This window comes from Cimex lectularius, unplaced genomic scaffold, assembly GCF_000648675.2.
Source record: "Cimex lectularius strain Harlan isolate CLEC.00 unplaced genomic scaffold, Clec_2.1 scaffold176, whole genome shotgun sequence".
NCBI classification, from domain to species: Eukaryota; Metazoa; Arthropoda; class Insecta; order Hemiptera; family Cimicidae; genus Cimex; species Cimex lectularius.
In genome coordinates, this window is record NW_019392891.1 from 479,887 (window position 1) to 506,457 (window position 26,571).

Consider the following 26,571-nt stretch of genomic DNA (forward strand, 5'->3'; position numbering starts at 1 on the left):
AGATTTCCATTAACCTTATGTGTTACTTTCACCATAAGTTAAACTGTTGAGGTCAATATAAGAAAACGTCGTTTTGTCAAAGGTGGAAACGAATGATCAAGTACCAAAATGTGGAGCGATTCTGTTCTCAAAGAAGTGCTCTTTGAGATCTAATTAATCGTAATCAGACAACGATTAAGATAAATGGAAATGTCATCCCATGGTCCAAAAAGGTAACCTACTCTGTTCAGAAGACTTCATTTTGGCCCTCAAATAAGGAATAGGATTGCCAAAGCAAAGCTATATATAACAGTTTTGTTCCCATTACCGTCCAAAAAATCAGGGATGTCAATATGCAAAAAGCGCCGTGATTGTGGTTGATAAATCCATGCTATTATAACCATGTCCTATATGGAGTCTCTTCTGCAAACCAAATATGTTAAAAATTCAAAGAAAGCGGAACAACTTTTTAAGGCTAGTGACATCTCCATAAATTGTCCGAAATTTCTCCGATCTACGACACGGTGACAACCCACATCAAATTTTTTTATTTAGATTCACTAATTTCGTGGTCCGCTTGACCAATTAAATCATTACAATTAATTAAGGTTTTTAGTTGAGATGAAAAAAAGTTAATGGCACGAGAGGGATTCGAACCCACGACCTTCGGCTAGATACGCCGCTGCTCTACCACCTGAGCTGTCGTGACCTCGATCCACTCGGACATCAACTCCCCATCTCAACACCACTTTATGAGTTTTCCCTCCTTTTGCCATTTTTTAAATGTCGTATAATCGGTTTGGATTCTCGACGACAATTGAAATGGCGACGGAGAGCCTTAGTGAAGTGTACTTCATTTTAATTAATTAAATTCACTAATTTTGTGGTCCGCTTGACCAATTAAATCATTACAATTAATTAAGGTTTTTAGTCGAGATAAAAAAGTCAATGGCACGAGCGGGATACGAACCCACGATCTTCGGCTAGATACGCCGCTGCTCTACCACCTGAGCTATCGTGACCTCGATCCGCTCGGACATCAACTTCTTATCTTCAAAAAATTCAAAAAGGTGCGGTTGAGATAGGAAGTTGGTGTCCGAGCGGATCGAGGTCACGATAGCTCAAGTGGTAGAGCAGCGGCGTATCTAGCCGAAGATCGTGGGTCCGAATCCCGCTCGCGCCATTGACTTTTTTATCTCGACTAAAAGCCTTAATTAATTATAATATATTAATTGGTCAAGCGGATCACGAAATTAGTGAATTGAATAAAAATATAAGTTTGTTAGTTGGCTACTGACGTGAAAACAAATTACCGTCGACGTCGATATATATATATTTTTAGATGACCCGGCTGAATTTCTCTTGAATCAATGTCGATATTTAAAAAAAGGTGTTTAATATTTTTAGTCAAGTTTCAAATTTTTACCTTTTTTGCGGAAAAGCTATACAGGTTTCCTTAGCCCCATTTCAATTCCAAAATTTCAAATACGACCCTAGACATCCTGTCACATTATTTTAAAAGATGTTTTAAGCTGAAATCAAAGGTGCACTTGGATTTTAAATTGGTCCAAAAATGACAAAACGCATTTCGTTTGCTTCGTTGTTAATTCCAATAATTTACTACTTTACTAAAGTAAACATTAATAGGCTTTATTGTTTGCATTCTGTCATTGTTTGTCCAACGCCTGTTAAAAGAGCAAATCTTAATCCCTGGAAGTAAATAAATTTTACAATAGTACCTTACTTCGTTACATTCAGTATTCCGTTGAAAACGAACCGAAAAACAAATTTTTCCGTCTGACAGCGAGTTGATATGTACGACTGCTTTATTAATAGTGGTTGTATTGCAGTCGAGTTGTACTCCCAGGAATTTCCTGATCGCCACAGAGTAAACCACTAAAACGCTTACTCTAAAGTTTCTTGCAAAAACGTCGATTTGTGAGGCTGAAAAAACGTTTTCCATACAGCCTAATGGTCTGATGAATCCAAGTGAATGGCGTACAAAACTGTTGGAAAAAAATAGCCGTATTATGTATTGTTTATAACAATAATGCATTATATATGTACTTTTATGTACAAAAATACTAACATACAATATATTTGAATGAACAATTTAATTAGAAGATATACTAAACCCGCAAGACTCGTGAGTGTTGTGTTAGTGTTGGTCGTGGGCGCCGTCAAACAGACTAAGCATTAACCATTTAGAGAAATTTCGGTGGTATATTACATCTATATTATACATACTATTACTTTTATTAAATATTATTTTCGCAAAAAAATCAAATAATTTAAGAAAATCTTGGACGAATACTTGCAATGGACGTCCTTTTTGTATGACCCGGTTGAACCAATGACCCTGTCAAAACAGTTATGGAAAAAAAATTGAAACGTCATTTGGTTTGCTATTTATTATTCGCATTTCATGTTAAAATTGCCTCCTTTCCGTAAAGAAGCGAAAATTTGCTGGTTTTAACCACTCTTCATTGGTGCTCAGAGCGATAGAGCCAGGGGAGGTGGATTGACAAGCGTTTTCTATCCTTTGTCGCAGTTCTTCCATTGAGGAACTTTTTAATGGGCCCACAGAAAATCGTCAAGGGGACTTAAATCTGGTGACTGAGGTGATCTAACGTTCCTTGCACAAATGTCGATTTGTGAGGGTGAAGAAAACGTCATTCCTTACATCCTGTGGACTGATAAATTGAAGTTAACATCTAAAAGCGTGTTAAACCGTTGGACAAAACTAACAGTTTTATATATTGTATATTACAATAAAGCATTATATATTGATGTATAAAAAATTCTAACAAAAATAGATTTCACTGAACATTTTAATTCGAAAACATACTAAACCCGCACGACGTGTGATTTCGGTGGTAGATTATATATATATATNATAATATTTTTGAAAAAAAATTAAATAAGTTAAAAAAATCTTGGACGAATACGTACACAGGATGTCTTTGTTAGAAGCCCGGTTGAATTTCTCTTAAAACAACGACGGTATCAAAACAGTTATGGCAAAAAGTTTGAAAAAAAGTCCTTTGGTTTGCTATTTATTAATCATATTTCATGTTCAAACTGGCTTCCTTGCGAAAAGATTAATAGATTTGCTCTTTTTAACCACATCGTTGGAATTTTCGAACGTGTGCTAAGGAAAATCCGAGAATTTCGTACTCTTGTCATCATCAGGTGGTTCACCCGTTTTTCATTATTCCCTTTTTATCTATATATTTAATTATAATATTTTGTACGTATTTACCTATGTATGTATAAATTATTTAATTTTGTTATTTATAAGTTATGTGGTTTCCTTTTAAATAATCGAATGTGACATAGTCATAGAGGTTATAAAACGTAGCTGACTTTCGCACTTCCATTTAAAAGAGTCAGGATGTATATTGTGATGTTATAATAATTAAGGTGTTAATAAGTGTTTTATTATTATAAAAAGACCTAAGAAAGATACTTCCTGAAAAAGTCAACTTTTGGACAAAAATAATGAAACTTATGTAATACTTTGTAATAAATTAAGGATTTAAGTGGGTAACTAATGTTTGTAATGCAAAGTTCATAATTCGATAATTTGGTCGTTTCCAATAATTTTGGTCTGCCTATTCTCTGTTTTGCTCTTTCAGGCCCGTTTATGCTTTTGGCCATCTTTAGTATTTGGTAATTATTTTTGTAAACTTACATTGTTTTTGTAAAATATATTTTAAAAAAATTAAAAATAAGTATGTTTGCTATATGCGAGTGTGGTGGTCAACTCCAAGTTGTTTATAATGGTGACGTGGCGCAATCTGGCAGTTAAGGTTTTCGCTTAGGCCCAAGTGTGGTATCCGCCGTTGGGATCTCAAATATTTGCACTGTCCAAAAGGACCAGCTCGACATGTATTTGCACTTTCTGTCTGACCTTGCCATTCTTATTTTTACCAGGAGATATTTGAATATTAAAAAATCGCTGGCGTGTCGTCCTGAAAGTTTAAACTTTTATTTTTATCCTTACAACGACACTGATAACATGAAACTTCATTTCCTTCAGCCTCACAAATCGACATTTGTGCAAGTAACGTTAGACCCTGTCATAATCAGAGTCCCAAAGTCCGTGGACAAGATGGGAGCGATACAGCTTTAAATTGTAAGTCCAGAGTACATCTCTAATTTAATTTTTTGAAAAAAACTAAAACCCTTTCAACATGGCGGACAGAGGAATTCAGATTTTCGGGAAAATACGGTAAAATTTATTATTGGTTAGGTATTGGTTGTTATAAAAAGTTAGTTTCACGAGCGGGATTCGAACTCATGACTTCGATGCACTCTGACATCAACTTCCCATTTCAACACAACTTTTGAGTGAGAATTTTCCCTCCTCTTTGCCATTTTTTAAATTCAAAATGTTAAACCCGCACCCATTGATGTACCTCTCTTCTCTGTTCATGCGTTTTTCTCCCGTCGGTCTTTCTGTCTGAAAATTTTGGTGTCTCTGCCTGTATCTTTGTCTGTCTGTTGGTCTCCTTCTCTCTCTTACTATCGAAGCTACCCAAACACTAACTAGCGAAGAAAGATTAGCAATTCTATGTATCATAGGGTCATGAGAAAAACCCCTACAAACGCACTAGAAACTCAGCTAAACTTACCTCCACTGGAAATATTCATACAAGGAGAAGCCAGAAACAGTTTATATAGGTTCCAAAAGGAATCGAGTTGGATGGGAGCCTAGCAACTGTCAAAACATTAGCGTGTGCCCAGCAACCTGATGATATCTTGGGTGCCCAGGCACAAGGGAATTTTGGTTAACGAAGAAGCAGACACACCAGACAGAGGAGAATGTGCAAGACATACCTATGATAACACAACCCTCACTAAGACTACCAAACTCATGCTGCAATGAGAGAGGGCCTCAGATGAGCGATAGGACTATTAACCGGTCACAGCTGAGAAAATATCTACACGACATGGGCATATATAATGATGATCTCATCTGCCCTTTATGTATTGAGGAGGAAGAAAGAGACACCCATACCATCTTCCAATGCGAAGCAAAGGCTCAAAGTAGACATAGCCTAGCATGCAGCAAAAACTAGGGGATGAAATCGTAGCAATAATAGTCAGTAAAACTAAGTTATACTTCTGAGCAGAAGGATTGTGTCGATTGCACTGAACTAGGGAACTAGAAAATTTCCTAGTATCCTCAACACCACCATCATCATCATATCTCTTTCTCTCTCTCTCTCTCTCTCTCTCTCTCTCTCTCTCTCTCTCTCTCTCTCTCACTCACTCACTCACTCTCTCTCATAGTTATTCATTATTTGATTGTAATGAATTAAAACTCGTATTTTTTCTTCTATTGTTAATAATACATTTAAATTCACCATGCCCTTTATCGGTGATCACTAATCCTCTAAAATTTAATAATTGTAAAATGTTTCACTTTTGACATATAACTTTTGACTTATTAATTTCTTTCTTTTTCTGTAATCTTAAACTGACCGGATGGACAATATTTCTTCAAATGTTTTAAAACACACTAAATTCGGACACTAAATTCCTATCTCAACTCCACCTTTTGAATTTTCCCTCTTTTTTGCCATTTTTCAAATGTCGTGTAATCTATTTGATTCTCGGCGACAAATGAAATGTCCACGGAGAGCTTTAGTAAAGTATACTTCATTTTAACTTATTAAATTCACTTGTTTTCGTGGTCCGCTTGACCAATTATCTTTCAACTAATTAAGGTTTTTAGTTGAGACAGGGGATCGAAGTGACGATAGCTCAAGTGGTAGAGCAGCATCGTATCTAGCCGAAGATCCTGGGTTCGAAACCCGCTCGTGACACTGCCTTTTTTTATCTCAACTAAAAACCTTAATTAATTCAATACATTAGGTTCTTTTGCCATTAACCGGGCTCAATAGCCATAAGAATTATACTTTAAATTATAACGTTGTTAATTTAAGCTGTTTTCTTAGAAACGCAGGTGTGCCATAAAAACAAGTTCGATTATTTCACTTTCTCCCCTGTTGTAATCTTGTCAATAATTTCCATTGCATTACTTTCCTCGCTGTCTACAACCGATCCTGAATATTTAAAACATACTCCCATGGCAAGATATTTGGAAGAATATCAAAAGAACTAGAGCATTCGAACTGTGAATATTCTCTGTCAATCCTTTGAGAGTGTAGTCAATATTATATTTTATTCGGGGTATAATAACATTGTTATCGGTAAAAAAGTTATGGATTACTTTTATTTTTGATTGGAACATTGTCCAACTTTTTTTGTTTAGTGATCAATCGGTTGTTCCAGGTAACACGATATGCCCCGAGGAGACAGGCTTCAAAGAAGTTATTAAGTCCAGAAAAAAATGAAGGACTTTGTAACCCTTCAGTGATTTTAGACTGAAAGCAAAATACCTACTGTTCCAAGTTCGGGATTTTTATCTTTCACTAGAAATTCGGATAAATATTAATCTTTCATCAGATTTTCAATATGCAATGGACTAAAGTGAAACGTTGTTGATCCAGACAGATAAAGGAAAAGAAAAAATGTTGTTTTTCAAAACGTATCAGATTTTTGTTACATCGTATAAAGAGGATATGAACGTTTAACCCCCGCAACGATAAATTATTCAAATTTGCATTTGTTATTCCGTTGATCCCCTGGTGATGTAGTGCTTCATAGTGTTGATAGTCTATTCGCTGTGGGCTCATTAAAATTATACCACCCTTGTAATTCATTCGGTCTCAGCAACCGAAACTAAAAGGACTTTATTTATGTAAAATCAAATTGGCATAAAATTATTTTTAAATACAATTAATTTGATTCTTCTTTTATCAGATTTTATCAACAAGGTTTAGATTGTAGGTTATTATGAGTAAAACAAAAATAACGGTAATCATTCCAAGCTTGAGAGTAAACTGTGTTAATAGGATCTACAAATCGAGAAAACATATTAAAATTTAGTTACGTTTTAGTGGTCAATTGACCAAGTTACGTCTTTCAATTAATTATTCTTTCTATGAAGGTCTTGGCTGAGATAAAAAAGTCAGTGTCACGAGCGGGATTCGAACCCACGATCTTCGGCTAAATACGCCGCTACTCTACCACTTGAGCTATCTTGACTTCGATCCACTTGGACACCAACTCTACATCTGAACCTACAACCGTTCGAATGTTCGCTCTCTTTGCCTTTTTTCCCTGTCCCTGAAGATGATCTCAATAAAGATCGAAATGTTGGCACGATAAAGAAAATGTTTTTCTAAAACCTACTTCAAACCAGTTCGTATCTCACGATTTCTGAACAATTATCTATCTATCTATCTATCTATCTATCTATATATATATATATATATATATATATATAATTCGGAGATCGTGAGATGCTGTCTGGTGTAACGAAGGTTTTAAAAAAATATTTTCTTTATGTTCCCAATGTTTCGATCTTTATTGAGATCATCTTCAGGGCCTGGAATTTACAAACTTTGTTTAAATTTAACAAATACATTTAGGATGTGTAAAAAAGTGAATTTATACAATGCAAAAAATATTTTTTTATATTCACCCAAAGTATTTCTACTCTGAACTTTGATTGTATATAAAAAATATATTTCTGCATTGTATACATTCACTTTTTTCCACATCCTACATGTATTTGTTAAAATTAAGCAATGTTTGTACATCCCAGGCCCTGAAGATGTCAATAAAGATCGAAACGATGGCACGATAAAGAAAATCTTTTTCTGAAACTCTCATCACACCAGACCGCATCTCACGATTTCTGAATAATCATCTATTAACGGTCAAGAAAAAAGAAGAAAATTTATATATATATANAAAATGCCAAATCAGTCAGCCATTTTTCGTTTTTCAAAATCTGAGTGTCATCACCTCTTTCGTCTAGAAAAGCTGTTATTTCGGGCAATAATTCTTGAAACCTTTCTAGGAATTTTCCGCGACTCAACCACCTGACGTCCGTGTGAAGAACTAAATCAGTGTGTTCAGCTGACTCCCTATCTTCCAACTGCAACTGAAAGAGCCGCCGTTGCAAGCTACGTGCACGGATGGAATTCACAATTTTTGTTGCAATGCCCATAATTTCCTCCGTGTTTAAAACTTTTGAACACAAAACTTGTTGATGTATAATGCAATGGAATGAAAAAAATGAAGGGAATTCTTCATTAGCTCGACACAATGCCACAAAACCGTTTTTGTTTCCAGTCATTGCTGGTGCTCCATCGGTTGTAATGCACACTAATTTATATATTGGTAGCTCGTAGTTTTTTACAAAATTGAAGAAAACGTCATATATATCTTCGCCACGGGTCTTCCCCTTCAGAGGAATGATTGTCAAAAATTCTTCCTTAGCCAACATGTCATTGAATACCATCCGAATAAAAATACACAGCTGGGCAGTGTCTGTCATATCGGTGGATTCGTCGAACTGTAAAGAAAAGTATGTACATTCCATGATATCATGTTTTAGTTTATCTGCGATGTCCTGACTCATGACTTCAATACGCCTTGTGACAGTCGGACGAGATAACTGAAGTTCTCTAATAGCAGACATGATTTCTGTTTTATTTTTAAAATCTCCAAATAAAGTCTCACCCGCTTCAATAAATGCTTCCTTCACCACCGATCCATCTTCGAATGGTTTCTTGTGTTTCGCCAATATATGAGATATTTTAAATGACGCGATCGTAGCAGCTTTTGATTGTTTGGCTGGTCTTGTGAACATGGATTGTTCTTTTTTCAAACAAGTTATCAAATCACTTACTTTTCGTTTTCTTAATTCACTCTGTGGCGGTGGTCTTAAATTTTTTTCTTCTCGAGATCTACTCAAAAAGCACTCGCGATCGACTGGTCGATCGCGATCGACCGTTTGAGCACCCCTGCCCTACAGGATTTGGGACTGGATAAGGGCATTATAAAGTTTAAGAGGAAGGCTGTATTGCATTTATTGCGTAAAAAGGACAACTCCCTTTAGCCATGCATTTTTTTTAACTGTCTCAGTGTGTGCAAACTATTTTAATTCAGCATTAACACCCAAGTCGGTTATTTTATCAACTATTTCGATATTGAAACATTTAATACAATTCTTAAGATCTGTACTACCTAAACAATAAAATTTGATTTGTATATCTCTGCCAAGTAGTCGAAATTTAAACATTTGGATTTCGTAGTAAGAGATAAACTATTATGTGAAAACCATTCCTAAAAAAAAATTATGTTACTAACTATATGGTCTTATATCTTCTTCCATATACTTGCTGAATATTTTAATGATATATCATCAGCAAAGGTGGTTAAGATAGCCAGGCCATGGTGAGACTTTAAATCATTAATGTAATGCAAAAATATATTGTACCGACCACTGACCCCTGAGGCACTCCATCTTATATTATATTGTCGGTGCTATATGTGCTGCCTATTCTCACACATTGCCTTCGATTTGTTAAATAACATTGGAAGCAATGCAAGGAGACATCTTTAATTCGTTGAAAAGTCGTATAATTTTTGATTTACGATTTGGTGATCCACGGTATCAAAGGCTTTAGTTATGTCCAAAAACTAGAAACACGATTTTTGTTATGATTTAAATCTTGACAGCAAAGTCATTAAATTAACCATCGTATTATATATANTATATATAAAGTGGAAGGTTTATGGGCCGACAAACAGCTGAGGTCATCGCCGGCCCTCCGCATGTATTCCTTCTCTTTCCTGTCTTTCTCGCGTATTTTGTATTGAACTGCAGCCATTTGAGCATCTCGATCTGGTTACTGACTCTCTGCTTTTACTTGTATATTACGTCGTTATTTTAAAAACCATCGTATTCTCAGTGATTTTTCTTTTTTGAAACCTAAATTGATTTGGATTAATAATGTGATGTTGAGACAATAAAATAAAGTCTGTTTTTAATTAATTTTTTAAAAAGTTTGACAAATACTGACAGGAGTGAAATAGGGCGATAGTTTAGTTTGTCTTTAACCTCTATTTTTTTGAAAATCGGGATCACAACAACATCGCTTTTAAGTATCGCGCATTTATTCATTTCGATGGAAAGTTTGGCGACGAATCATCAATACTCTAAGTCACCAATCAAATGATTTATAAAGACCTTAAAATCACATTCGAAAATGATTCGATCCGCATATGCTTCCTCATATCCTCCGCAAACTCTTTGTAACTTGACTCACTAGCCCAAACTTTTCCCTCAACATCCCACCATTAATAGACTCCACGTTTAAAATAAAGATGACTATCCTATCTTAAATTCCCTCATTAAATATAAGTGAGTTCCAGCATTGACAAAGTTTCTCTATCCACTGCCTCTTGGTAAGTAACTATACCATTTGCTCAATGTATAATAAAAAATAAATTCAAAACAATTAATAAAGCAATAGCTCCATAGTTAATTTCATCCTCCTGGGTCAGTTCTTTTAAATGATCATTTCAATTTTACTTAACCTCAGCCTTTTTATTTAGGTATTTTTTCAGATAAAAAGATTTATGAAAGGGGTTTTACAAATTGGGGGTCGAAGTTGGTGGATGTTCTTTACAACATTCGTTTGGGATCATATCCCATGGGCCTTATCATTTTTGGCAGAGGAGATACGTAATAGGATTTCATCCAAGGCTATAGGATCATCCAACCCCGGATTAAAAAGACTCCTAGGTATTTTAATGAAAGCTCGGGGGGGATCAAAAATTGTCCTTTTGTAAGACTCCCATTCATTAACACTAATTCCTATCCCGTTTTGTCTTACCTAATAAGTTTACTAAACTCCAAAACTCTGCCCCATTAGTGATATTTTTTTATCCGGTTATTATTTAACGTTCATTTCTGGTTTATTTTCAAATCCCACTAAAATTTCCACTTTGAAATGACTAATATATTATTATTATTATTATTAAAATCACTAGTTTTTGAGGTCCGCTTGACCAATTAATATTATTCAATTACTTAAGGTTTTTAGTTGAGATAAAAAAAATCAGTGTCACAAGCGGGATTCGAACCCACGGCCTTCGGCTAAATACGCCGCTACTCTACCACTTGACCTATCGTGAGTTCGATCCACTCGGACACTAACTTCCCATCTCAACCCCATCTTTGAATTTTCCCTCCTTTTTGCCATTTTTCAAATGTCGTGTAATTTATTCGATTCTCAGCGACAAATGAAATGGACACGGAGAGCTTTAGTGAAGATATACTTAATTTACCTTATTAAATTCACTAGTTTTCGTGGTCCGCTTGATCAATTAATATCTTTCGACTATTTAAGCCTTTTTTTATATCAACTAAAAACTTTAATTATTTATCTATATCCCTTCTGAGTGCTATAAAGCTCTGACTCCAAACATTCACTCATAAACTAATTTATTTTATTGCCATCCAAAGCTTTCTAATTTATCCTTTTAAAATTTTTAATTTGGAAGACCAAATGCAAAATCCCATTTTAAATTATAAAATTTATTCCTGTTCTTTAATTAGAATGTTTGTTCCATAATTTAATCATTACTCATAGGCGTGTATGATCAATAATAATATATAATAGTAATCGTTTTATTCTTCCATTCAAATATGATAAATAAACTAATGTTACTTAACAATAATAAGAAACAAAACACAATAACACTTCTTTTTCTTCATCCTCTTTTTTTAGGAGAGAGAGAGTTACATTTCTTATTTAAATTGCAATTTTTGGCATTGTAGCTTATTACCCCGCAGTTTGTATTTTCTTCTATTTCGTTTTTTCGCTCCGGCACCCTCAAAAATTCCTGAACAAAGAAAAAAATCTTGCACGGGCAACTCTTATTAAAACACTAGCAGATTCAATGGTATAACAATTCGGGAAAAGGCCTAAATCCCATTATAAATCCTGGTAAATTTGAGAAAGCTGAAAACTGCTCATTGAAACAACCACCGTGTTTGTACCCTCCTTTAAATTCCCGGAAAGATCGAACCTTTGCCTAAAGGGTTGCGAAGTGCGACAATCGGCCAAAATGTGTTTCACAGTCAGAATGGTAAGTGCTCTACTTTACATCGAGGACAAGTTGGAAAATTGTTGCCTATTAAAAGTGTATTATTTTTATTTTTAGTACACGAATAGCACAAACCAGATAAAAAAGGATTTAAATTTAAATTGATCATTTTACTATAACAAGATTAATTTTACTTTACTTTAAAACTTTGATATATTACAATTAATTAAGGTTTTTAGTTGAGATAAAAAAATCAATGGCACGAGCGGGATTCGAACCCACAATCTTCGGCTTGATACGCCGCTGCTCTACCACTTGAGTTTTCGTGACCTCGATCCACTCGGACTTTTTTATCTCACCTAAAAACCTTAATTAATTGTAATATGTTATTGGTCAAGCGGACCACGAAATTAGTGAACTTTCATATATTGTTGAATAAAAAAATGTTTATAGGAAAAATGTTATTCTCATAGTATATTGGAAACATTTCTTCACTTTTATTTCGTCTGGGTTGTTATTTATTTAAAAAAATGTTCTTTCTTGCTAGCTATATCTTATCATTTCATTACTTTATCATATTACAAATCTGTTTTGCTTGATCCCATTCCTGGTACTTCGTCCAGCACAAAGGACACTTGTCTTAAGAAACCAGCCTAGGCTGACAATCGGCTGCTGAAGGATTCTCGCCCCAGTTTCGGTTTATGCAATGTGGAGGAGTCAGAGTATGTAAGATGGTAGAGAACTCTTGAAAGGAAGGGTTGAAACAGTACTTTAGTTTTGAACTTGCAAGGAGGAACAGAACTTGATCGTAGGTAATGTTGAGGATACAAACGAATATTTGCCTGATTATAATTTTTTCTGTGTAAACTAAGTTACCTAATTATAACTGTATTTAAATGGGTGAGTGGAATTTTACAATGAAAAGTTTAATACATACTTAAAGTAAAAGTCGTAAAACTTTCATTTGAGGCTGTTTAACCCGTGGCATAGTTAAGTTACAACAGCTGGCAGATTCTGAGATAACTTTCTTATTTTCTTTACATACAGATAAGTTCGCGGGAAAAACATTTTATCAGGTTTAAAATTTCCAGTTGAAAGTTGGTTAAATTATAATATTAGACTGTTGGGGTTCCATTTTATAAATGTATATTAGAACATTGTTCTTTAAGATGAAAAACATTGTACTCACTTGAAAAAAACCATGGAGATTTTAGAATCTATAAGTAAAAATGCTCTCAAAACTGAACAGAGTTGAAACAAATAAGGTTAAGAGACTTGAAATTTTATTAATAACGAAATAGCTTCTAGATGAGCTAGGTCATAGTCGCCTTTCGATATTGTTTTCTTCATTCGTATTTTTTCCTTGAACTCTTGGCAGTCATCAAAGTATATTTTATGTTTTTATCTTATATTCCCAAAACCTAGGACACTTTCTCCACCCCCTCGCATAAGAAGGTTGAAGAAAAGACCAGCGACTTTTCTGGAAAAAATGGTAGTCATCACCCACTCGTCAAACGCGATGGTGGAAGAAAAGAACAGTGACGTCAAATATAAAAAAATAGTGGTCTTTACCCTCGTTAAACTCCATGACGGTGAAAAAAAATAACAGTGACGTCTCATGGCAAAAAAGGCCGCTTGTTAAACCACATGATGCTGGAAAGAAAAAATTATCACGTCATATCCCGTAGGCCTAGAGTGGGGGTGTCTGTTAAAAGTGTTAACTTTACTTTTGGCAAAACACATAGGACTGGAAATTCGGTTAAACGTAGTATAATTACTGTCGACGACCAGCTCTCATCCATACCAACACAAACGTACTATCACCTAAATCTTTATTGTGTGCTAGCAGTTACACAATATGGTACGGTACATTCCTATGGCAGTGGACCATAGTTAACAAAAAACTTATAGGCTAACATTCATCAATCATGCTAATAAATACATTTCCCATAATTCAAATCTTTACGGCGTTTTTAAGTCTTGAGAATTCGAAAAAGGTTACAAAGTACGTACTTAATTTTCTTCAAGAATATAACATAGGGCGTCCTGGGGGTTCGCTTACAAAGCACGGTTTGCTTAATAACTTGAAACTTTGCAAAACATCGTATCAAAAAACGCGTGTCTCCCCTTTCATAGAATTAAATACATATATGTCAGCCTGACAGAATAATCCCAATCCCCTTGCAACGGGTTCTATTTTGGTAATAAAATTAACGCAGCCGGATTTATCTCAACGAGGATCGAGGTTTCGTTTTTCCCGGGGGTGGAACGAATTTTCAAAACCCCGAGGATGCTAAACCAACGCCGATCGACGGTTAAGATAGGAGGGAAATTTCGCAGCCTGAAGAGCACTCAATGGCCCAGAGGGCTATCTCTCTTCGCCCCAATTTGCGAATCCTGAAACTATTCCCATGGAGCGTTCATCTCTTTTAAATCAGATTTCAAAACATAAATTTTGTCTAATCTTGATAATTAGATTCAAGGCAGATCTATCGCGAAATATTTACCCAAATAAATGTAAAATGGATTATGAACATTAACATGAAAATTTTACTTCATGTTACTACTGGGTTTTGCTTTTACCTCCTCTGACCTGGGGGAGGGCATTATTACGGCCTCAGCCTAGGCATCGAGTCAATAAACGATTTAAAAAACAATTCATTACGGTTATTGCATCATACTCCAAGCTTGACTCGAGCTACATGCATTAACACGTATTTGTGCCTAAGAAATGGAGTAAATGGTACCACATCTATCAGAAGACCTTCCTCAATGTACTATAGTTCAGTCAAGGATCCACTCTGTAAGATAAACAATTCAATCTTTCTAAAAAGATTGAATAAGATGCTCTAAGTTAGTTGTTTTCAATGATCCGGATTTCGAGCCTACAGCTCATCATCAGCTTGAAGGAGCTCTACCTTCCTTGCTCGAAATCCGGATTGTAGAAAACAACTTACTATGAGTGAAAACCATCTTTTTAGAAAAGATTGAACAACACACTCACTCCATCATTTATCTTTTCTATGATAAACAATTCGGTCGGGCATGGACGTGCATTCCACCCCAAACCATTACCGACAGTCTTTGATAACACTTCGACACACGTGAAGAAAAGCGTTCTACAGACACAGTCCCGGTCATCTGATTGCCTCAAATCAAACCATATTTCACGTGTCCTTTATGCTGATTTTTGAATATTCTCCTCTCGATGGCTCTCCTATTAACATTTAAACCCCACTTCCTAAACTTGTGTCAACATCAACATAAATGAACTTCTTGCCTTGATGATTACGTTAACAGAATTATATTTTTTCTTATAAAAAAAGCTAGAATTGAACCTCAATTAATTAATCTTTATGTAAGGTTGAGATAAAAGTCAGTGTCTCGAGCGGGATTCGAACCCACGACCTTGGGCTAATTACGGCGCTGCTAATTTCCACTTGAGCTATCGTAACTTCATTACGGCTATGGCACGTTCATTCTGGAGCGAGGTGAGAAAATAGCGCTTTTTAAATATCAAAGGCATACAGAAGGACTACCACACACGCTCTGCAGGTCCTTCCGCTACAGACCTCTCTTCGGGGTAAATTTGCCTTTTAAAGATGGAAAGAAAGAAAGAAAACGTTTTTGGTGAATCTAATTGTCTGACTTAGAATGGCTTCGGGTAGCACCAATCACCCAGTTTCGATACGTCATCCATCATTAGATCGAAGACACATGGCACGATAGATGGAACAAGGCAGTACAAAAGGCAAACCAACCTATGAATTTATTTCCGCTAATCTATTTATTTATATACTAATTTAATTATTGATTATTATACTTGTTCCTGCGTCCCGCAAGGGAACAATCTGGGTCCCATAGTTTTTACTATTTATGCTGTTGGCTTTATTATATTTCAATACCATTATACCATCTGCGCGGATGGTTTTTCTCTTACAACACGAATCTCAGCCAAACGTTCTCCAACATCCAATAGCATCGTTAGATTACCAAATACTGGTGCAAATACTGCAGGACAAGATTGGAAGAGCATTTACACAAAAAATCATCTTGCCCTCTGCCCATTAACTAATCAAGTCATATAACTACGAATCTGCCTAGACAGCAGAATGACAGTAAAACCCCTTCACAAGTCTTACGAAGGAACAAGTTAACAAAATATTTGAACAACTACGAACACGTTTAGACCAAAATCTGCTTTGTGGGGTTCCAGATATCTAATATTCTAGGAATCCAATTCTTACAATTAAAACTACTCAGACAAATTGCGAAATATCGGAATACTGACTGCTATCTTCATCGACCTCAATTTTTTTTGTTTTTGATCAAATAATCCAAACGTTTTACACAGCTCTCGATCCATCCTAACACTTATTCTAAAAATAGAGGGAAAATTCAAAAGGTGCGGTTGAGATGGGAAGTTGGTGTCCGAGTGGATCGAGGTCACGATAGCTCAGGTGGTAGAGCAGCGGCGTATCTAGCCGAAGATCGTGGGTTCGAATCCCGCTCGTGCCATTGACTTTTTTATCTCAACTAAAAACCTAAATTTATTGAATTATATTAATTGGTCAAGCGGACCACGAAAACTAGTGAATTTAACTTATTCTAAACTTCTCTCTCCGCTTATCCACCACGAGAACCTACTCTCCTTAAAAGGACGATGTCTTCGAGTCCTTCTCCCCCTTAATCCAACATTTTTAGTACCAGCGTGTCATTTATTTTCAAAAGGCGCCACAGGGAAATTTTAAATTTAGCCTGCGAATTAACTGCCTTTTAAACAAAAGCTCGCACTTCTCGACTTCTAATTATTGTCTGTTTGCTTTCAACCCCGGGAAATGTCGTCCATAATTTTTATTATTTGAACATGTTCTCTTTAATTTGTTCAAGGTGCGGCTGAAGACTTGGATTTTTTTAAAACTTTAAATTAAGTTTTGAAATACAAAGAGACAGAAAAAGATTTCTTCCTCATAAATCACTTAACCCTTAATGAGAGCTCTTAATATCTCCGTTGTCGGAAAAGCTTCATTTATTAACGAAATAATGGAAAAGAAAACTCTTCGGTCGGCTATTAAGTCGCCCTCGTATTTTTCATTGCATTAACAATGACTAAATTTAAATGAAATATTTTTTTCCATAAAATAATTATCAAGTTTAATATTATAAACAACAATTTCGAAATTCGCAAAGTAAACATATATAAATTAAAGAATATTTACATTTATTTTAGTGGAGAACCACTAAAAAATGCATTACGATATACACGAGTATAAATTCTTCGGTATAAAATTTGCATAAAAAAATTCCACTCTGGAGTAAGCCGAGAGAACAGGCCCTATATCATTTCTAATTTATTTTCTTCTTAAAAGTACATAAATGGATGTGTGCTGCGAAAAGCAATCTACAATCTTCTTTTCTTTTGTTGAACGCTTGCAGTAATAACAATAAATAATAAATAATATTTTACCAAAACCTATTAATAAAAATAGCTTTTTATTTATTTAGAAATCGTGAGATGCTGTCTGGTGTGATGTAGGTTTCAGAAAAACATTTTCTTTATCGTGCCAACGTTTCGATCTTTATTGAGATCGTCGTCAGGGCCTGGGATTTACGTCCGATAACTTCAAAATAGCTTTCAAAAATTACAAAACAATTCAAACACTTTTTTCCAAAATTAAAGATCCCACACCAATAACAAATAAATCTGACGTAATCTACAAGATCAACTGTTTAAACTGTCCGGCGACTTACATCGGTCTTACATCCCAATATCTGGACAAGAGAGTAAAGCAACATATCTATGATTGCAAAAAACCTAAGCAAAATCCTACAGCACTCACTACCCACCATCTTGAACACCAACACAATTTCGACTTCAAAAATCCAAAAGTATTATACACAGAACAAAACAAACATAAACGTTATTTCTTAGAAATGGTTTATATCAACAGAAATAAACACATCCCTAACCATCCCTAAAGACAGCATCAATTACAGAACAGATACATGCAAATATTTTTCACATAGTCTAATTTCCCAACTATTTAGCTTTCCTTCTTCCTATTTTATCCCTTTCTATATAATCCTGAAAGGATAATCTGACCGAACCATTAACTACACATTTTTCCCCTTCGTCGGCTCTTTTCTCCTCAAAGAAGCCGACGCCTTATACAAAAATCGCATCTCACGGTTTCTCAATAATTAACGGTTACTAATCACCACACAAATAAAAATAGCGTTCGTTAGCTTTACATCTTTGTCTAAGAAAAAATTCGAAATTAAAAAAAAAAATTCTCTTTAGATACTCCCAACCTCCCAACCCTACAAAAAATTTCTAAAAAATTTATTTATTTAATTCTTTGGGTTATATAAGTGTAGATTCTTGCAGTTAGTATACGAAAAGCCGCAAGCACCTACACTAAGTTTTGTTTAGTAAATGTCTTTAGCTTATAAATTGTAATAATAGTCTAGTCGGCTCCTCTGTTCTAAGCATTTTATGCAAAAAAATATTTTTATCCTATTGCAGGTGGGTTTTTCTAAATAATTTTGTCCTCCACTTTTTATTTATTTATTTAGGCTAAATTAGTAATTCCAGCAGCGCCTTGTTGAATAGCCTGAATTGGATGGTATTTCATGTGGGACTTTCAACGCGGAAATCTGTCACAAGATTATAACATGAACATTGTACAAATAACCAAATGTGTGGTGATAGTGATCGTTAGTCGATGATTATTCAGAAATCGTGAGGTGCTGTCTGGTGTGATGTAGGTTTCAGAAAAACATTTTTTTCCATATCATACATGTTTTGTTAAAGTTAAACAATGTTTGTAAATCCCATGCCCTGAAGATGATCTCAATAAAGATCGAAACGTTGGCACGATAAAGAAAATGTTTTTCTGAAACGTACATCGCACCAGACTGCACCTCACGATTTCTGAATAATAAACAACCAAATTTAGATCATTGCCTCACCATACTGAAGATGGCGAAATGCAGACCTTCGCCTAACCGACAAAACCAGCAGATCAAAATTACCTTCTACGGCAAAACTACAGGTTTGTCCAGTTTGATAGGTATCGCATCTTTCAAAATTAACTATTTAATTTGTTATGATCTAATAAAAAAAGACCTGAATTTATACCTATGCTGGTTTAGTTGCATTGACTGAAGAGGACGGACCAGAACCATGCCAGGACGCGTAGGATAGACAACATAGAACCACCGAAAACGACACAGGTTCATCAAGTTTCGTACATATATTACAAAATGAACGATTTAATTTGAATAAGAAATACTATAGTTTATATTTTTTTACAGTTCGTTCATTTTTGATCATACCATCTATACCAAATCTTGCTGGTTTATTTCACTCGCTGAAGATACTGACAGACCAAGATATCGAAGATAAGGAGACCTGAAAGATCACAACAATTCAAATTACACAACAATCAAGTTAAATAAAATTTTAAAAATATATTTAAATAAAAAATTATAATTTTATGTGTGGTGTTTAGTGATCTTTAGACAATGATTCGGAGATTGTGAGATGCGATCTGGTGTGACGTAGGTTTTAGAAAAAACATTTTCTTTATTGTGGCAAAATTTTAGGGATGGTTAGAGATGGTTACAATTTTATATAGATGTCTATTTTCACCATGTAAAATGTAATATGCTGGCCATGTGTTTCATAACCTTAAACCCAAAACGCTTTTACAATAGTTTTCCATGTTAATCGTTTTCTGCACCCTTGGGAAAGTATGTATATTATTTTATTTTGCTAACTGTTAATTATATATTATTTATTTTAATTTTTAATAAATTGGTCCTGATGATGGCACTATAAGTTGCCGAAGGCTTGGTGAACCCAATAATTAGTCTTCTTCTTTCTTCACGTCTACGAAGATTGAAACTCTACGTAGATTATCTGCAGGTCGAACAACAAACATCATAAATAATAATGCCAAACAATAAATAATAACGTGGAAAAAAAGAGTATATATATATATANATATATATATGATTTAATATAAGTATTAAAACCGTATAATTTAATAACTATAATATATTTGTTAACTTGGTGACGACTCATAACGTTATAAAAAAAATCAATTGAAATATCGTAGTCTTGGTTGAAAATTAACCTTCCTTGTTCCTCAAACTGAGCATGTAAGTTACGTTTATTTATTGTTAACACTTTTTGTAATATTTGATGGTTGTAGCTTTGAGTCATAACAGCTGACGAAAGGAGAGGGCAGCACGCAGAACTCTATACTTGTTAATAAATAAAGACTACTTTTTTATAAAGTGTGTTTATGGTTGTCTCCGTCTTTGTGATATAGTGAGTTAAGACAAAAAATATATAAATTTTTATAACATACTTTATAATAGAATAAGGGTCTCAGTATTATCCCGACAAGATAATATACTTTTTTTTTTCAAATTTTGATATGATATTCGTACAAAAGCTCTTCACTTCTCTAAGAACACACAATCTGTACAGACAAACAAACGTAGACTAGAGACAAAATAATTTACAAACGTGGAAAATCTCATATTAGTCATACTTTTATTTTATTACTGACTGAATGGGCATCCGACAGCTAGGTCATATAAAAACATACATTCACGCAAATAAATACATTCCCACTTATGCATTCATTCTATTTAGTAGATGGAGTGTTCAATATCCCTCCTTCAACCTGCATACAGTAACAAACAAATCAAATTGGTGTCGAGGAATACTTTTGTAAGTATTCCGCCATCGACCCAAGTCCCGCATATCAGCTCCTCCTCATTCACTCTAATAAATACACACACTCATACAAAACAAACAAACACAAAAATTATACTTATGATAAATATGATGTGTTCGCAGGGCGATGAGCCTTCTTCCCACCTGGTCCGACTGGTCGCGGAATGGTCCGAGACGTTTCCGTACGACTTCCGGGACGAGCGAGTCATGTCGCACGTACGTCAGATCGCCCACCGTTGCGTCTCGGCCGAAGAAGGCGCCGGCGCCCAGGAGGTACGAGAAGAGGTTTCGCTCATTCTTCACAATCTGCTCAACAAACTGACAAGGCTGGAGCAATACGAGGCCTTCCTGCACAGTATACGAAAGGACTCGATAACATCCAACCCCGAAATGCTCAGCCAGGTATTTCACTCAAAGCAATCACAATTAACAATCTAGTGTTAAACCTAAGAGCTTTCAAAATCTAAGATTACTCCGCATCGAAGTGACAAATGGCGGTTAATTACATCAGAAAGGGATCAGCTTCCAAAGGTTTCTTCGGTTTCAAAATAATAGTGGAGACTCGTTCTCCAGTTCGGGTGCGGATATCTGGCCGTGGTTCGTTAGGGTGACGGTTTCAGGTCTAACAATTCACCCTGTCGTGATTGATCGACCAATCCATCTCGACCAGCAGTTTTACAAACTGCATTGAACATTAAACGGTTTTCATTACTTCACTTCCAAAAAGCAAATTAAGGCTGAAATTTACAATTACAAAAATAATTTGTATCGGTTCTTTTAGCAAATGTTGTTTTTATAATAGTCTAGACTAAATGGTGGAGTTCAACTTTTATCAACCGACATGAGAAAGTTTTCACGAGTGCTGAAAAGTTCATTACGAGTCGAGTATTTGACAGAGTTAAGTCTTACCAAGTGGAATTATGCTATGCTGGGCATGTCTAATTAACTAGTCGGTCCTGGCCGAACCGAGACGGCGAAGGAGCTTGATAATGCAATTTGTTCAAAACGTTTTCCACACCCTTTTCATGCATGTGACTTAACAACATCCGACCGCGGTACGTTCTCGAAATTAATTAAACGCAACACCTCGGAAGCTCGCTACCATTTCATAAAGGGCACAGCCTTATGCACAGAGAATAAACGCATAACTACTTAATAAACTTAACTTACTTAACTGCCAAAAATTTACATCCTTATTCCTTCTTGCTTTTCGTCAAACTATTTAAATATAAGACTTTTACAATGATAATTTCAAAATAGCACAGTGCTCGGTATGACGGTGACATGCGAACCAGAAACGATCTTTAATGTCCTTTAAGACATTCCTAAAATCTATCGTACTTTTTTTGTGTATTATCACACTTTGCTCAGTGGTCTATTCTGCTCAAATCTGGCGGTGTTCAGCAAAATAAGATACATAAAAAATTTTTGTGATTTTTTTAAATAAAAATTACTTGCTTTGTCATCGGTCAGCCTGAACTGTATACTGGCTTCTAATCAAACTTCTTGACAAATTAGGATTTACCGGTGTGCTATAGGTACAAGAACAAGTGATACAATAGTTCTCACAAGGCTCAGTATATCAAATACCCCGAATATTAAATTTTTCAATACCTTTTTTTTACTTTTATTTTTTTCTCGTTAACCATTTTTGGGACTGGATCTGACGGAGTTAACATACGCAAAGAGAAATGTGGGATGAGTTAATTTTTGTCAAAAATTGAGTTAAATTTATAAACTAACCGTCTTCATGTAAGTCACTCAAAGTTAGAAGCACGAAAACAAATTTATTGACTTCTATAAGGTCATGATTATTATACCGATTTCTCTAAGAACTAAGATCCTCCTAAGTTTGGCTGGAACGTTTGGCACCATCCTGTATAATTTCACTTCGTACATCTTCCAGCTCTCGCTTCCAATTTTATTTATGTATTTTTTAATTTTAACTACATGTCTCTATTATATTATTGTGTTGTACATTAGAAGGCGGAAATATATATTCCAATAATATTTTTCATAAATAAAATCCGTAGATAAGAAAGGACGGTTCTAGCACCTCGGCCACCTTATCCAACCACCTGATCAGTTCCACCAATGTGTTCAATGAAAATTTAATTTTTTATGATTTTTAACGTGCCACTTAAAAAATTATTAGTTTTTGAAACGTGTGGGTGGTGATTAGTGACCGTAACTGGATGATTAGTCAGAAATCGTGAGATGCGGTCTGGTGTGATGCAGGTTTCAGAAAAACATTTTCTTTATCGTGCCAACGTTTCGATCTTTATTGAGATCATCTTCAGGGCCTGGGATTTACAAACATTGTTTACATTTAACAAATGCATGTAGGATGTGGTAAAAAGGGAATTTATACAATGCAAATAAATATACTTTTTATATTCAATCAAAGTATTTCTACTCACTCAAAGTGTTTACGCAAAAACAAAAGTGTATACGCAGAAAACAAACACTTTCAGGTCCTGTAATTTACAAAAATTGTTTAAATTTAACAAATACATGTAAGGTGTGGAAAAAAGTTAATTTATACAATGCAAAAAAATATACTTTTTATATTCAATCAAAGTATTTCTACTCACTCAAAGTGTTTACGCAAAAACAAAAGTGTGTACGCAGAAAACAAACACTTTCAGGTCCTGGAATTTACCATAATTGTTTAAATTTAACAAATACATGTAGGGTGCAAAAAAAAGTGAATTTATACAATGCAAAAAAATATACTTTTTATATTCAATCAAAGTATTTCTACTCGCTCAAAGTGTTTACGCAAAAACAAAAGTGTGTACGCAGAAATCAAACACTTTCATGTAGGATGTGGAAAAAAGTGAATTTATACAATGCAAAAAAATATACTTTTTATATTCAAGCAAAGTATTTCTACTCGCTCAAAGTGTATGTTATTTATTGTATAAATTCATTTTTTCCACATCCTACATGTATTTGTTAAATTTATACAATGTTTATAAATCCCAGGCCCTGAAGATGATCTCAATGAAGATCGAAACGTTGGCACGACAAAGAAAATGTTTTTCTGAAACCTACATCACACCAGAACGCATCTCACGCTTTTTGAATAATTAGTTTTTGAATCATTTCAAAAATGTAGGGAAAACAGGTTTTAATTAAAAGAAACCTGTTTGACCTTGTATATGACCTCTGCTTCTATAAGGTCATGATTATTATACCAATTCCTCTAAGAACTTAAGTTTGGCTGGAACGTTTGGCTCCACCCTGTATAATTTCAGTTCGTACATCTTACAGCTCTCTCTTCCAATTATATTTATTCTTTTAATTTTAACTACATGTGCATATTATATCATTCTGTATTATTGGGTTGTACTTATAGGCAAATACAGCTCGAATTAGAGAAAAAATGGGTAAACAATGAATCACATTTCTCTTTAAGTTAATAATTACAAGAATTTTGTATGACCAAATCAGCAATGATTAATAATATATTTTGACATCTAGATATTTTATTTAATCAAAAAGTTGTTCCTTATTAAACTTATAGATAATATGTAAAATGTTTTGATTTTTTGTTTTGTCGTATTCTTCCTGTTTTAACACACATCATTTATCTTTTCATATGGAATTTTTCCAAAGAAAATTCTGAAAAAACGCTTAACATGTCGACGTGTTAAAACTTGTCTGATTTGCAATATCATCGACCAGGATGATCGGAAATGGTCAAGCTACATATTACTCGATGACAGGAAGCTTTTGTGTTTTTCATTTATCTCCATATTTTACGTCTCTGACATGGTTCAATAATAACTCTTTGTTTAATCCGACACTGCTGCGACGGCGTACGTTAAGCCATTAAAAAAATAAACTTTAATACCAAGGAGTTGTGACATTGTCTTTCCGTAATCTCCTTACAGCTATCATTTTTACTTAAGAGGTAAGTAACGTCGGAAAAGTCGCGAAGTCGGGTCAAGTGCAAACCTCGTGACTTGATCCTTGCCCTTTGTTAACAATTTTCTGAAATGAGAGCGCATTTTCTAAGGAAAACCCCTTATGAATAAGGACGGATCCGATAACAAGCATAAAATGTTAAACACTGACTTTTTTAATATAAAATAAACATGCCGATAAAACAATTATTTTAAATGGGGCATAGACAGAGTGGTGCGAACAAACAGACTTTGGGATATCACATTATTTGACGTGGTGATCAAGAGCATGCCTTATGTACAGGATAACATTTTTCATAGCAAGAAAGCATAGTGTGTGTTGACATTAGAAAAAAATTATCCATGTTATCATTTTGAATAAAAATGCTTCACTTGTAAGTGCGCATGCGCCAGGAATTTTTATAATTCGAGTTTGTTAGCGGTAAATTGTTATTCAAGAAAAAATACGAGCGTTGGATTCGAACCTGTGACAATTATCATACTGATTATCGCTGTGTGTACGCCTTAACCGCTTCTACCTCCGACGCCCCACTCGAACAACTTAGACAATTAAGTGCAAAGTGAGAATTTGGTTTGATTCTCCTTTAGGCAATAAAAATCCCAAAGTACAAAGCAAGGCGCTTGAATAGACACCCCCTTACCAACATGACTGATCGGTCGTGCAGGTTTAGCGTAGCAAAGCGCCGTTTTTTCTAAATTTTTGTTGATAACTTTTTAACTATTAAGTTTTTGAAAATAATGATACAGTAAAAGTTGTAGAAAGTGAAATTTCATGGATGATTGCGGAAAGAGCCATTTTGACTGGAGGTTGAATATCTTGAGGTTTTCATCTTTCGGATTCTTTTCATAGTTAACAATATCATGTGGATTCTCAAGAAAAATGAAGGCACGCGAGCCTAAAAACCGCCTTAATTTGTAAAATTGTAATAAAACGTAAAATTACGGACTGTTATCTCCCTCATTTTTTATGAGAAAACATGTGATGGATTTATATATGATGAGATTTAGAAAAAGACAATCTCCGGATTTTCGTCCAACAGACCAAATGTCACTTTCCGCGATGCACACTCATTAATACAAAAAACACTGGCAAAATTATCGTCATTATATCACGGTCGTGATCATTTTCAGTGTTAGAAGTCTCAATAAATTTTTCATTTACGAACTCTCTGGATCAACGTATGACATTGAATAAGAAAGCACAATTTAGTTGCTTACGACCTATTTTAAGCTCATCATCAGGGCCTATATTTTCAATGGGAAATTAAAATAGGTCCTGAGGGATACCTTCCGTTGGGAAGGATTGTACCTTTACCAATTTACGAGGATGATTGATGTAAATGAGGAAAAAATCAACCCACTGCTGGTGGTCATTTCATTCCAAAAAATACACCCTCGTAAAATAGTGAAAGAACCAGTTTCTCTTAGCCTCTGATGAAGTCGTTGGAAGGTGCGATCTGCTGAAATGTCTCACTGTGGAAAACGAGCTTGGTATTCTTCCCTTGTAGCAGTAACATTACCGTTGCATTAACCATAAATGGAATGCATATCAGCAATATGTGCATTACGAAACAAGGACATTTTTTAAATCACCAACCGGAGGAAGTTGTCAGCTGATAACATAAAGCACTGATTGAATTGAATATTAAATAACTGACACGAAACATAAAAGTCAGATAGATTTCCTGGAAAAAATGAACGTGCCCCCTTCATCGACACCAGTTTTTTTCAATAAAATGCGAAATTTTTGGGCCTGCCAGAATCGCAATCCAAAAACAATACGGCTAGAAGCTTAATTGAATAGAAAACTTTTGAATGAATAAAGCTCCAGGATTTTATAGTTATTAAAGAAGATTATAAAATTTTCAAGATTTTATTTCTGAATTTTTCTTGCAGAATTTTTTCATCAATTCTGCCATGTAAGTA

General features: G+C 34.8%; 1 protein-coding gene across 5 annotated transcripts in view; it reads left to right on the forward strand.

Moving 5' to 3' along the window:
* Positions 1-26,571, forward strand: part of LOC106674187 (ras-GEF domain-containing family member 1B-like) — a 358,252-nt gene that overhangs the window by 227,447 nt on the left and 104,234 nt on the right. For all 5 annotated transcript variants that reach the window (XM_014406767.2, XM_024229102.1, XM_024229101.1 and 2 more), the window contains one exon: positions 20,837-21,115. In XM_014406767.2, coding sequence (XP_014262253.1) covers positions 20,837-21,115 — 279 coding nt within the window. The remainder of the gene's footprint in view (positions 1-20,836; positions 21,116-26,571) is intronic.